The sequence below is a fragment of the Salminus brasiliensis genome, chromosome 21, assembly GCF_030463535.1.
Source record: "Salminus brasiliensis chromosome 21, fSalBra1.hap2, whole genome shotgun sequence".
NCBI classification, from domain to species: Eukaryota; Metazoa; Chordata; class Actinopteri; order Characiformes; family Bryconidae; genus Salminus; species Salminus brasiliensis.
The window spans coordinates 491,177-505,600 of record NC_132898.1 but is presented as its reverse complement, the minus strand read 5'-3'; the positions used below and the strand labels follow the sequence as shown (position 1 = coordinate 505,600).

Genomic DNA, 14,424 nt, shown 5'->3' with positions numbered 1-14,424 from the left:
AGCTGAGTGGAGATCTATGAGCTTTGGGAGAAAGATGCTGCAGCAAGCCCTTAAAGTGTCCGGCAGGAGCTCATCCCCCCTGCTGAGGTGCGTGGAGCGGTGGGTGGACAGCCTCGGGTCCAGGCAGGCGGAGGGCAGCAGGGTGAGGACCCTGGAGGAGATGCCCGGACCCTCGGCGCTGAGCTTCGTCTGGGACCTGTTCGCCAAGCGAGGACTGTCCCGCCTTCACGAGCTGCAGGTGAGCAGAGGTGCTGTTAGAGCAGGTAAAGGTGAGCAGGAGCTGGAACCTGTGATAGATCAGTGCTGCCTGAATTCCTGGTGCAGCCGGTACAGTCCAGAACCAGTTGCAGTATCTAGAACCCTTGCATGCGGTTGCTGTTCTGGATACAGGTACTCAGCACTTTAGAACTGAAGCTCTTGTCACACCATTTAAGGTGGAATTGGAGATTCGAATAGGAAGTCTGATAGATGATGGATGGACTCTGGACTATGTTGTTCTGTTGGTTCTTCTGTGGTTCTAGATCTTACTAAGTACCTCAGCAGGTACCACCATTTAAGGTGGAATGGATAATTTCATTTTCTTAGTTCCTCTGCTACTGTGACCCTACAAGGTACTCAGTACTTTCTGAATTTAAGGTGGAATGGTTCTTAATTCCAGTGCTGATATATGCTGGGTGGACTAAGGGGTTCTGTTGTGGTTCTAGAAGTTAATCAGAAGATCTTGTCACAACATCTAAGGTGGAATGGATAGTTAACATACAGTTCCTGTAGTAGATGATGGAAGGTACCGTGCGGTTGTACAAGGTACTCAGTACTTAGGTACTTCCTGAACTGCTGCTTTTGTCACACAATTTAAGGTGGAATGGGAAACTTAAATAAGAAGCCATGTAGTTCCTCTGCTGATGGATGACAGATGGACTCTATTGTTCTTTTGGTTCTATTGTGGTTCTAGTAGGTACTCAGTACTTGCGTGGGTACTTATGTAGTTTTTCAGTGTCAGTCTTGTAATACATGGATTTAACCTCTTACAGCTGGCACCATTTAAGGTGGAAAGATTGACAGTTGAGGATCTGGATGGGTTGAAAGACAAAGGCTTTGGCGGGTGTTTGGCAGTGACAGCAGCCCAGCAGATCAAAGAAGTGTGTGCTGTGTGTGCTGTGTGTGCTGTGTGATCGTCTGTCCGGACATTAACAGGGAGAGTTATCAGCGCTGCTGCATCAGAATAATGATCCGTCTCTTTTTGTAGCTGGAGGGTCGCAAACGCTACGGCCCGATGTGGAAGGCCAGCTTCGGCCCCATCCTGACCGTTCACGTGGCCGAGCCGGAGCTGATAGAGCAGGTCTTGAGACAGGAAGGACAGCACCCCATGCGCTCTGACCTCTCGTCCTGGAAGGACTACCGACATCTCAGAGGACACGGCTACGGACTCCTGACCGCGTGAGTACAACTGCAGGATGATTCCATAACGTGTAGCTGCAGTGTGGGGGAGGCACCATGCTGCCAAATGCCAGGCGTGGGCTAGAGGGGTATAAAGCCCCCCAGCATTGAGGAGCTGTGGAGCAGTGGAGGAACTGTGTTCTCTGGAATGATGGTGGAGGAGCTCCATCCAGTACTTTTGGATGGGATGAGTTGGGGATGATGAGGTGGGGTGGTGATCATCCTCCAACATCCTGACCTCACTAACAGAGCTCTTGACACTGAATGCAATCAAATCCTCACAGCAATGCTCCTAGTAGACTCTTTTAATACCCTTTATTTCAGAGGATACAGTAAATAAAGCAAGTGTCCCAATACTTTTGTCCACATGGTGCATTCACTCCGTTAACCCGTCCACTCTCTTTCTGTTTCCTGTGGCAGTGAGGGCGAGGAGTGGCAGAGCGTCCGCAGTCTGCTTGGGAAGCACATGCTGCGTCCGAAAGCAGTAGAGGCGTATGACGGCACCCTGAACGCGGTGGTGACTGACCTCATAGCCAAGCTCCGCCTGCGCAGGCAGCAGCAGCCCAGCGGCGTCGTCACAGATATCTCAGGAGAGTTCTACCGCTTTGGCCTGGAAGGTTAGTTACTGTGGTAGTCCTGCAGGGGGAGACACTGTCTGAACAGTGGCACTCTGTAGTCTGTTCTTATTTAGTCCAGTTCTGTTCAGTCTTGGATTTTGTAATGACTGCTACATGTAAATGAGCTCTGTTCTGATTGGCCACGCTATATTGTGAAGCTAAAAGGCTGAATGGGTGGGGCTAAACTGTTGTCGTTTGAATGGGTGGAGCTAAACTGCTATAGGATAAATGGACAGGGCTGAACTGCTGTAGGATTAGTGGGTGGAGCTAAACGGCTGTAGGATGAATGGGCGGGGCTAAACTGCTGTAGGATGAATGCTGTGCCGTATCTATTACAACATTTACTTTTTACTTTTATTTATGTAAATGTATATAATTATATAATTAAATATTCAAATCTAAATCTAAATCTGACTTTCAGTCAGGAAAATATTTGATTTGCTGCATTTTTGCTTCTAATTGATCTAATTTTAGTAGTAATTAAATAATAATAATAATAATAATAATAATAATAATAATAATGTTCTTGGAACAATCTTATAATGAGAATATTAGATATTATAAAGAAAGAGTAATTACATTTTCTTTCATGTATTTTCAGTAGTATTTCAAAGTAATGTTAGGTGTGTGTGCATCTGAAACAGACTGAAAGCAGGACATCATCCCAAACTATTGACCCAAACTTCACAACCCGATAACCGTATTGATCGATATTGGCATTTCTTAGAATCTTCCTGCCGGAGGAATTCTTCCGATAGGAAATGCGCAGGATGTAAAGATGCTCATGTGTTCATTCATGTGATTGCGTTACATCATCTGCACTGCAGGCCGGGGGCCGGGCTCGACCCCAAACGGGAAGCTGCAGCTTATATGTTGATTAAATCAGAATTAAGCTCAACACTCCAAATATGCTGAGCTCATTAAAATCTGGTCTCGATGCTGCTCCTCTGATGCATAATCCGTCTGGATGAAGCGCAGCAGGTTATGGAGGGCTGGTGGTCCTTCTCTCAGTGTGACGTCTGCTGTCTCTCTCTCACCAGGGATTTCCTCCGTGCTGTTTGAGTCCAGGATCGGCTGCTTGGAGCCGGTCATTCCCGTGGAGACGGAGCGTTTCATCCAGTCGATTAACACCATGTTTGTGATGACCCTTCTCACCATGGCGATGCCCGCATGGCTCCACCGACTCTTCCCCAAACCCTGGGACTCCTTCTGCCAGTGCTGGGACTACATGTTCCAATTTGGTGAGTCCGTAAACTCTGAGACCTCCTTATAAAGTAGCCGAAACCCAAGACATATGTCTTTTCCTGTCCAAAAGTATCTAGACGCGTCTAGTTCAGCTCTTTATTAAGGTACACTTTGGACAATATAGTGTGTGAAGTCTTGCTGGAGGGTGTGTGTGGATGTGAGTGTATGAGCTGACTTCTTTTGTTTCTCTAAACAGCAAAAGGCCACATAGACCAGCGTCTGAAAGAGGAAGCGGAGAAGATCGCGCGAGGAGAGGAGGTGCAGGGACGCTATCTCACCTATTTCTTGTCTCGGGCTGGAATTCCCATGAAGTCTGTGTACAGCAACGTGACGGAGCTGCTCCTCGCAGGAGTGGACACTGTAAGAGTAACCCTTTATCTGCACCTAACTATAATACACCATTACACACTATAAACACACTATAACACACTATAATAGACTACTACACACTATAAACACACTATAAACACACTATAATACACTATAACACACTATAATACACTATTACACACTATAAACACACTATAACACACTATAATACACTATTACACACTATAAACACACTATAAACAAACTATAATACACTATAATAAACTACTACACACTATAAACACACTATAATACACTATAACACACTATAATACACTATTACACACTATAAACACACTATAACATACTATAATATACTATTACACACTATAAACACACTATAAACACACTATAATACACTATAACACACTATAATACACTATAATACACTATAACCTCACTATAACCTCGCTATAACACACTATAATACACTATAAACACACTATAAACACACTATAATACACTATAACACACTATAATACACTATAACACACTATAATACACTATAACCTCTTTATAACCTCACTATAACACACTATAATACACTATAACCTCACTATAATACACTATAATACACTATAATACACTATAACCTCTTTATAACCTCACTATAACACACTATAATACACTATAACCTCTTTATAACCTCACTATAACACACTATAATACACTATAACCTCACTATAATACACTATAATACACTATAACCTCACTATAACCTTGCTATAACACACTATAATACACTATAACACACTATAACACACCATAATACACTATAACACACTATAATACACTATAACCTCACTATAAACACACTATAACACACCATAATACACTATAACACACTATAACACACTATAATACACTATAACATACTATAATACACTATAATGCTCTATGATGCTCTATAATGCACCACATCGCTGCTATAACTGCTATAATCATCCACTCGTTCCAGATTTCCAGCACGCTGTCCTGGTCTCTGTACGAGCTCTCCCGTCATCCTGAGGTCCAGAACTTGCTGAGGGCCGAGGTGCTGAAGGTTCTAGGGGATCGCCGGGTTCCCACGGCCGCTGATGTGGCGGCCATGCCGCTGATGAAGGCTGTGGTGAAGGAGATCCACAGGTCAGATATACGCGTGTTTTCGGTGCAACGTAAACATGAATGTAATTGAAAAAGAACTGAACAGATCCCCATGAGGGTTCCGCCCCAGTGCCGGTGCCTGTCCTGTAGAATGTGCAGTCTAGAACTCGTTACTGTGAGAGTGTGCTGATGTAGGTTTATGGTTGATGGTGTTTCTGATCTGCGCTGCTTTCTCCTGTTATACAGGCTGTATCCTGTGATTCCAGCCAATGCCAGAGTCATCACCGACCGGAGCATTAAAGTTGGAGGCTACCTCATTCCCAAAAATGTACGCAGGTGTTTGGACCCAGTTACTGTAGAATAACTTCATTAACTAGTGTGTGTGTGTGTGTATATATATATGTGTGTGTGTGTGTGTGTGTGTGTATATATATATATATATGTGTGTGTGTGTGTGTTTTATACAGGCCATCTTGATGATGAGTGTGTTTGACTTTTTACAGACCCTCATTACGCTCTGCCATTACGCCACGTCTCGGGACCCCGCGCAGTTCTCGGAGCCGAATGCCTTCGTGCCTCAGCGCTGGCTGAGCCGGGATGAAGGGAACCACCCGTACGCCTCTGTGCCCTTCGGGGTGGGCAAGCGCAGCTGCATCGGCCGGCGGATCGCTGAGCTGGAGCTCTACCTGGCTCTCTCTCGGGTAAGAGTCGAAACTGATGGTCATGGTTCTACGGTACATATATATATATATTCCCTGCCTGTGTCGGTCACCACAAAGCAGCTGAACTCAGTCAGTAGAAGGGTGTCCGGATACTTTTGGACATGCAGTGTCGCTGTAAGGGATGTATGTGAAAAACATTTCTTTTCTCCTCCTCCAGATTTTGATCCACTTCGATGTGAAGCCTGACCCACAGGGTGGAGTGATCAACCCCATGACCAGAACTCTCCTGGTTCCAGAGAGCGAGATCAACCTTCAGTTCATCGAGCGCTGACTGGGAGTCCGAACAGAGACAGAGTGAGATAAAGCTGACCCCTCGCCCGAGCGGAGAGGGGGTCGGAAAAGCGGCCATCACCGCGGACCTGCACCACTGCTGTGAAGGAAACCTGAGATGCTGGTACTGAGATTCACCAGTACCTCTGATTTTCCCACCAGGATGACAGGGTTCTCCCACCGGTCTTCCTGCAGGACTGAGGCTGTACCAAGAACACGTCTAGAGGGTGTAGTTACATAGAGGAATGGATGGGTATAGATACAAAGGTATAGATGGTATAGAAGGGTGTAGTCATTGACGGGTATTGATAGGTATGGATGTGTATAGATGGGTGTAGATATGGATGGTATAGAAGGGTGTAGTTATATAGAGGTATGGATGGGTATAGATATGGATGGTATAGAAGGGTGTAGTTATTGATGGGTATTGATAGGTATGGATGGTATAGAAGGGTGTAGTTATTGATGGGTATTGATAGGTATGGATGGTATAGAAGGGTGTAGTTATTGATGGGTATTGATAGATATGGATGGTATAGAAGGGTGTAGTTATTGACGGGTATTGATAGATATGGATGGTATAGAAGGGTGTAGTTATTGATGGGTATTGATAGGTATGGATGGTATAGAAGGGTGTAGTTATTGACGGGTATTGATAGATATGGATGGTATAGAAGGGTGTAGTTATTGACGGGTATTGATAGATATGGATGGTATAGAAGGGTGTAGTTATTGACGGGTATTGATAGATATGGATGGTATAGAAGGGTGTAGTTATTGACGGGTATTGATAGATATGGATGGTAGAGAAGGGTGTAGTTATTGATGGGTATTGATAGGTATGGATGGTATAGAAGGGTGTAGTTATTGACGGGTATTGATAGATATGGATGGTATAGAAGGGTGTAGTTATTGACGGGTATTGATAGATATGGATGGTATAGAAGGGTGTTGGATGGGTATAGATAGTCACTGATGGGCATGGATAGGTATAGATGGTTATAGTTAAATAAAGGTACGGAGGGGTGTGGTTATGGATGGGTATGGAAGAGTATGAAAAGGCTTGGATTGGTTAAGTTATAAAGGGGTGTAGGGGTGGTGTGGACGGGTGTGGGTATAGATGAGTCCAGCTTATCTTAAGAGAAGTGCTTCCATTAAAACCAGCTGATTTTAAAGCTTTTTGAAGTAGAAACACTGGTTGGTACGGTCTGACGCTCACTGGAGGTTTTTAATACGGGTTTAAGAAAAGTCCAGCTGATATCCCGCCGTCTCTGAACAGTACATATGTCTGTTCTGGTGCGGATGCGTCTGAGCGGACCTGACGGGACACAACCGGGTTAACAGGCCGATGGAGAGAAACACAGCCAGCCCTCATGATTCTGCGGTGCTACGACTGAAGTCTCAGTCTCAGACAGTCATGGTGCTACTTTACCTACGAGAGGACCCTTTCTGTGGTTTAATTCAGATTACGTCTTTTTAGCATTTCGTTCTGTGAGCATTTACACTTCCCTCATCTCAGCACCTGTCCTGGTTATTTTACTTGGAGTAAAAATGAAAATAATGTGAAATTGATTTTGGGAGACCTGAACAACTGTAGAGCTGCAGTCTCTGGGATCTGTGCCGTCTGTACGTCAGATCAGAGGAGAGAGCAGATTTCCTATAACCTATAAAAACTGAATAGAAACGTGCAGAGCGCAGCTTCCGGAAGTTAAAACTTCACTGGAAAAGGAAAATGATCTTTTTAAAATCATACTTGAAGACTCAAGCGGACGCTCGGGTCAGCATGCTGTATGTTGTGGTAAATGCTGTCCTGTTAATAGAAACGCACTCATATTCAGGGAGCAGAATTGTGATTCACAGGTGCCACAATTACTGGGGCTCAAAAACTGGTGCTGGGCTCTATATGGTCACTGTGTGCAGCTGTCTCACAGTTAATCGTTGAGTAAGCCCAATATATGGCAGCTGGGACGCTAATGGGTAATGTTCATTTCTGAAAGAGGTGCTAATGAATATATTTATTTCTGAGTGGGAATTTTGGGAATCATGCACTGTCATTCCTGCCATACGTACAATGTTCCCATTTAATACAGATAAATAAAGAATTGCGTAAAGAAAGTGTGATTGTTCGTTATCTTTTTTTCTATTTTAGATCCACACACATCCAGTTCTGCCCCGTAAAGGAGAACTGAGCTTTGAGCTGCTCTTTATCTTCTCGGTAACTTACAGCCGCCTTTTGCTTAAACAGATGAACTAATATTTAGACATGTTGCCCTGCAGTTCTTTCCCAGAACATGTTTGCTGAGTAGCGCTCTTTCAGGCTGGAGATCACGAGGCCATGCAGTGTTGGCCCTGATATGTTCACACACACACACACACACACACACACCAGGTACAGCGGGCTGAATTAGCACACAGTGTTGCTCAGAGAGTGACAGGAGCTTAAAAACACACATAGTGGTTCTATGGTAAATATGAGAACATCTGAATGCTGAAATATTTTGGCCTGGTAAAATTGTCAAGTCAAATTTATTTTTAAAGCTTTTTACAACTGTTGTCACAAAGCAGCTTTACATAATTAGTAATTAGTAAAAGACAGAAAAAAAAGAAATGACGTAAGACATGAAGGATCAAAGATCCCCAGTGAGCCCCAACGGCGACAGTGCAGGAGAACCTCCCTCAGAGCTGGAGGAAGAAACCAGGGAGGAACCAAGACTCACAAGGGGGACCCGACCCGTCCTCCTCTGATCAATATCTGATAAATTATTGATAAAAGTCACCAAATCATCTATACTGTTGAAATGTTCTGATCAAATAAAAAAATGTACAAGGAAACACATGTAGCTTGTAAATATGGCTCCACATAGAAGTGCTCAAATAACCCCTTTCAGGCGTACAGTGCAGCTAGTGTACATTTATAATATCAGTTTGTTTAAATAAATATTTGTTTTATTGATGCATTTTTTCTTAATTATTTGACTTTATATTTTATATAAATATAAAAAAGTACAGTCAAAAATATAAAAAAGTGTAGTGACCCCTAGCGTCTGCCAGGTTCAACTGCTGTTTCCTGAATGCGTGTATGTACTCTAAACTAAATCATTTAACTGTAAATAATTATTACTTTGGGTTGAATTTAAATAATATCGCGCATCTTCCACATTCTGTTGTCCAATAATTAATAAGGGATAGAGGGCTTTTATTTTGACAAAACAAATGAATGAACCTGGACTCGCGTCTGGTTTCAGTGTCCAATCAGGAGGCGCGGTTTGAGGCAAGCGACGCTCAGCTAACTTGATTCAGTTCAACGAATCGATTCATTCTAACTGAGTATTTGATGAATGAAAAATGGAGTCAGTTATTTGAACTACTTTGATTCACAGACGTTTTTCCTAATGTGATTTAATCTGCTATTGTATGACATATTTTTTTTATTGTAAAATGTATTTATTGAAATATTATTAAAGGTCTTTAACATATTTATTAATTGCTGATTATATATTATAATTAACACATTATAATACATGCATTACATACGCAGTAATAGAGTGTTTGGTGTATTGTGATGTATTACCGTGTGTTATGGTGCAGTTTGGTGTGCTATAGTGGATTATGTGTGTATTATAGTGTCTTAATGTGTTTCTAATAATACTGTGTTTTAATACTGCATTTACATTAAATGCAATCAATATCACATTTAAATATATGCTCTAAATTAACCTTATATGACACTTAATTAACCTGGAACTTTAAATAACGTGGTTATAAGTATTTGTTTATCATCATAACATTTAGTACATGTTAAATGATCACTAAGATCCCAATGGAGTCATCGGTTCGATTCGTTCATTCAAAGGAACCGGTTCAGGAAATCGGTTCCTCCTCAAGTCGGCGCGGAAAACAAAACTCAAAGCGGCCGTTTGTTTGGATACTAAGCGCCTCAGAACCGAGCCGTCGTCGAGCTGCCTGGCTGTTCTGGTCGATCTCTGCGGTTAAAGAACTGGGCTTAAAATGAGCTGCTCTGTGGTGAGTGCGGAACCGGCCCTGTTTCTGACTGGACCTCGGCCCGGCCTGCGGGGCATCCCTGTAAAACCGCCCCAGTCCTCGCGGAGCTGACCGGGGCTCTGCTGCGGGCTCTGGATGGTGGCAGTTCTGCTCATAATTACCGTATTTACCCTAAAACCTAGCTGCCCTCTGTACAGAGCACCAGTCCAGAGCTGTGTGGGGGTTCATATGGTGTATAGAATTTGTGTTGATGACGTCTTATTATGGATTAATAACTGTATAATCAGTGAAGGATAATACTTGTATTTACAGTACAGGTAACACCACTAGCTGTCAGTGAGCTGGTACACCCTGTGGGAGACCGGGGTTCGATTCCCGGTCTGGGTGACTGTGCTGCTGCACTACACCAATAAGAGTCCCTGGGCAGGACTCCTGACCCCACACTGCCCCGCCTCTGCAATGCGAGTGACCCTGTAAGTCGCTCTGGATACGAGCCTCAGCTAAGTGCCCTAAATGTAAACGAGCAGGGGACAGTGCAGGGCCCAGACCCCAAATAGCGAATTATACAATATACACATACAACCATATTCTCATGATGTCTGATCAGACTGAAGGGTTCATCACTAACAGTGTGATCAGACTGAAGGGTTCATCACTAACAGTGTGATCAGACTGAAGGGTTCATCACTCACAGTGTGATCAGACTGAAGGGTTCATCACTAACAGTGTGATCAGACTGAAGGGTTCATCGCTAACAGTGTGATCAGACTGAAGGGTTCATCACTCACAGTGTGATCAGACTGAAGGGTTCATCACTAACAGTGTGATCAGACTGAAGGGTTCATCACTAACAGTGTGATCAGACTGAAGGGTTCATCACTAACAGTGTGATCAGACTGAAGGGTTCATCACTAACAGTGTGATCAGACTGAAGGGTTCATCACTAACAGTGTGATCAGACTGAAGGGTTCATCACTAACAGTGTGATCAGACTGAAGGGTTCATCACTAACAGTGTGATCAGACTGAAGGGTTCATCACTCACAGTGTGATCAGACTGAAGGGTTCATCACTCACAGTGTGATCAGACTGAAGGGTTCATCACTAACAGTGTGATCAGACTGAAGGGTTCATCACTCACAGTGTGATCAGACTGAAGGGTTCATCACTAACAGTGTGATCAGACTGAAGGGTTCATCACTAACAGTGTGATCAGACTGAAGGGTTCATCACTAACAGTGTGATCAGACTGAAGGGTTCATCACTCACAGTGTGATCAGACTGAAGGGTTCATCACTCACAGTGTGATCAGACTGAAGGGTTCATCACTCACAGTGTGATCAGACTGAAGGGTTCATCACTAACAGTGTGATCAGACTGAAGGGTTCATCACTAACAGTGTGATCAGACTGAAGGGTTCATCACTAACAGTGTGATCAGACTGAAGGGTTCATCACTAACAGTGTGATCAGACTGAAGGGTTCATCACTAACAGTGTGATCAGACTGAAGGGTTCATCACTAACAGTGTGATCAGACTGAAGGGTTCATCACTAACAGTGTGATCAGACTGAAGGGTTCATCACTAACAGTGTGATCAGACTGAAAGGTTCATCACTAACAGTGTGATCAGACTGAAGGGTTCATCACTAACAGTGTGATCAGACTGAAGGGTTCATCACTAACAGTGTGATCAGACTGAAGGGTTCGTCACTAACAGTGTGATCAGACTGAAAGGTTCGTCACTAACAGTGTGATCAGACTGAAGGGTTCATCACTAACAGTGTGATCAGACTGAAGGGTTCATCACTAACAGTGTGATCAGACTGAAGGGTTCATCACTAACAGTGTGATCAGACTGAAGGGTTCATCACTAACAGTGTGATCAGACTGAAGGGTTCATCACTAACAGTGTGATCAGACTGAAGGGTTCATCACTAACAGTGTGATCAGACTGAAGGGTTCATCACTAACAGTGTGATCAGACTGAAGGGTTCATCACTAACAGTGTGATCAGACTGAAAGGTTCATCACTAACAGTGTGATCAGACTGAAGGGTTCATCGCTAACAGTGTGATCAGACTGAAAGGTTCATCACTAACAGTGTGATCAGACTGAAGGGTTCATCACTAACAGTGTGATCAGACTGAAAGGTTCATCACTAACAGTGTGATCAGACTGAAGGGTTCATCACTAACAGTGTGATCAGACTGAAGGGTTCATCACTAACAGTGTGATCAGACTGAAGGGTTCATTAGATGAAGAGCAGCAGATGTTGAGTATAAATCACTGTGTTCAGCACAGAGAGGATCTGAACTGTAGTTTATAGGAATCTGTCACTGCTGATGTTTTAGTCTGTGATTACATGTGATAAATATCCTGTATCACGAATTAACTCTTTAAATATTGTGATCTGGTATTTTTACCATATCGCCCAGCTGATGGTATCTGATGCTTTAGATGTTAATCATAAAACTCAAAAATGAGCATTATTGTGATCAGGGTTAACATATATATAATAAAACAGATATTTCAGTGTGATTTTATTGTCTAATGTTCTAGATATTTCATCCTGGAGCCCAAACTGATCTCATGTAAAATCAAACAGTCGGGGGATTTGACCCCATCTCCCCCAGCGAGAAAACAGCATCTCTGTAGCTAAATGTGGTGGAGGGGTAATAATATCCCTATTATGACCTGGCACTCACCTCTGCTGTTGTTACACTTTCTCAGGACGATCCGTCTCTCCAGAGACACTTCAGAGGACACAGGGACACGATAACGAGTGTCGACTTCAGCTGTAACATGAAGCAGATCGGTACCGTCTCTATTTATTAACCTTCACAACCTGTTCAGCTCCTCTGCTTTCCCTTATACACACACAGCTGCATTACTGCTTTAAGCCACACCCATTTCCAGACCCTCACACCTGTTACTGCTTTAAGCCACACCCACTTTCAACACTTCACACTTATTACTACTTTAAACCACACCCACTTTCAGTGCCTTGCACTCATTTCTGGTTTAAACCACGCCCACATTCAGTTTGTAAAGTGGGTATTGGAAATTGTGCTGTTCAGGAATGGGCCGGTGCTGAAGCCGGTGCTGAAGCCGGTGCTGATGAGCGGGTCAGTGGACAGGTTGGTCTTACGGTTGCTGTTTATTTGAAATCCAGCTACTGGCTCCATGGACTCCTGTGTAATGATCTGGAATCTGAAGCCGCAGACGAGGGCCTACAGGTTCGCGGGACACAAAGACGCAGTGACGTCCGTCCAGTTCTCCCCTTCCGGCCGTCTGGTGGCCTCGGCCTCCAGAGACAAGACGGTTCGTCTCTGGGTTCCCAGTGTGTAAGTGTGTCCTGTTACCCCCCACCCTGCCACCTGCACATATCTGTTAAACACACAGTCAGGAAGGTGAACAGCCGACTGTAGAGACTCAGACTCTCAACAGAGAAACCAGAGGCTCATCTGGGTTCCCGGGCTTCTTCAAAAGCTCATCAGTCAGACCTGGGCGATAACTGCACTGCCTGCACATGCAGTTCAGAGCTGTGACAGCAGAGGGCAGCAGATACTAACGTCATTTGTAGGTGCTGGAGTGAGCTCAGGCAGGGGACACGCTCTCCTATTTTCTGTGTCATGGAAATGAGCCATACTTCTCAATATATGTTGGATGATAATTAGCATGAATAAAGTTATTTTTATTATTATTGTTATTATTTTTATTATTATTGGTGGAGGTGGTGGTGTTCTGCAGAAACTTGTATCATCCACAAGCTGCACTGAGCCAGAGAGAGGGTTAAACCTTATTTCTGATTTTATAATTATTAATTTTAGTAATTATAATCACATAATAATAAATAATATATATTATAATTATCTGAGTACATGTGATGAAGGTCTGTTGATCGTCTAACTGTGGAGCAGTTTTAGGCCTGGAGATCATTACACTCACGAATGTATAGACTGCTACTCACCGCTGGGGTTCTGATTGCGGACTGATGGTCTTTTGAGTAATACTCAGTGTCTGTTTGATCTCCTAATGTAATTCTGTCAGCTCCATTGTTCAAGAAGCAAAGCATTACCTGTCCAAATGTATGTATGTAAGGTATGTGGATGCCTGATCTTCCAGAATTTCTCCTGAAATCAAGAGTATAAACAGATAGTTTTTCCCCCTTACTCTTATTGGAAGGCCTTACTCCAGATGTTGTAACATTGCTGTGAGGAGCATTTGATTGCATTCAGACCTTTTTAGAGTGACAATCTCTCGTAATTCTGTGTTTGTTTCAGGAAAGGAGAATCCACAGTGTTCAGAGCCCACACCGGAACGGTCCGGAGCATCAACTTCTCCAGCGACGGTCAGTCATTAGTGACCGCTTCTGATGACAAAACCATCAAAGTGTGGACAGTCCATCGGCAGAAGTTCCTCTTCTCCCTCTGCCAGCACATCAACTGGGTGCGATGCGCAAAGTGTGTATGAATATGACTGCTTATCCTCAGCAGCAGCTCAGCTCAGCCAGCTGTGCTGATTTCATCACTTTCCCCGTCTTTTATTGCGACACAGTTATTTATAATGTAAATCTTTAAATACTTATTTTAATGGTCTCCGTTGCGTACTTCCTTCACATGAACCTTGATACGCCTCTGACATCATAGTGTCATCATACTGTACATGATGTAGAGCT

General features: G+C 43.5%; 3 protein-coding genes across 3 annotated transcripts in view; all 3 read left to right on the top strand.

Moving 5' to 3' along the window:
* rpl29 (ribosomal protein L29) overlaps positions 1-14,424 on the top strand; it is a 210,900-nt gene that overhangs the window by 80,818 nt on the left and 115,658 nt on the right. The window lies entirely within an intron of this gene.
* Positions 17-5,744, top strand: cyp27b1 (cytochrome P450, family 27, subfamily B, polypeptide 1). The gene is made up of 9 exons (XM_072665965.1): positions 17-238; positions 1,247-1,437; positions 1,858-2,054; positions 3,095-3,295; positions 3,496-3,659; positions 4,627-4,793; positions 4,998-5,079; positions 5,255-5,452; positions 5,631-5,744. The coding sequence occupies exons 1-9, from the start codon at positions 17-19 to the stop codon at positions 5,742-5,744; spliced, it is 1,536 nt and encodes a 511-aa protein (XP_072522066.1).
* The window catches only part of poc1a (POC1 centriolar protein A), a 31,891-nt gene continuing 30,385 nt past the window's right edge, over positions 12,919-14,424 (top strand). The window contains exons 1-2 of the mRNA XM_072665676.1: positions 12,919-13,090; positions 14,030-14,209. Coding sequence (XP_072521777.1) covers positions 12,930-13,090; positions 14,030-14,209 — 341 coding nt within the window. The 5' untranslated portion in view covers positions 12,919-12,929. The remainder of the gene's footprint in view (positions 13,091-14,029; positions 14,210-14,424) is intronic.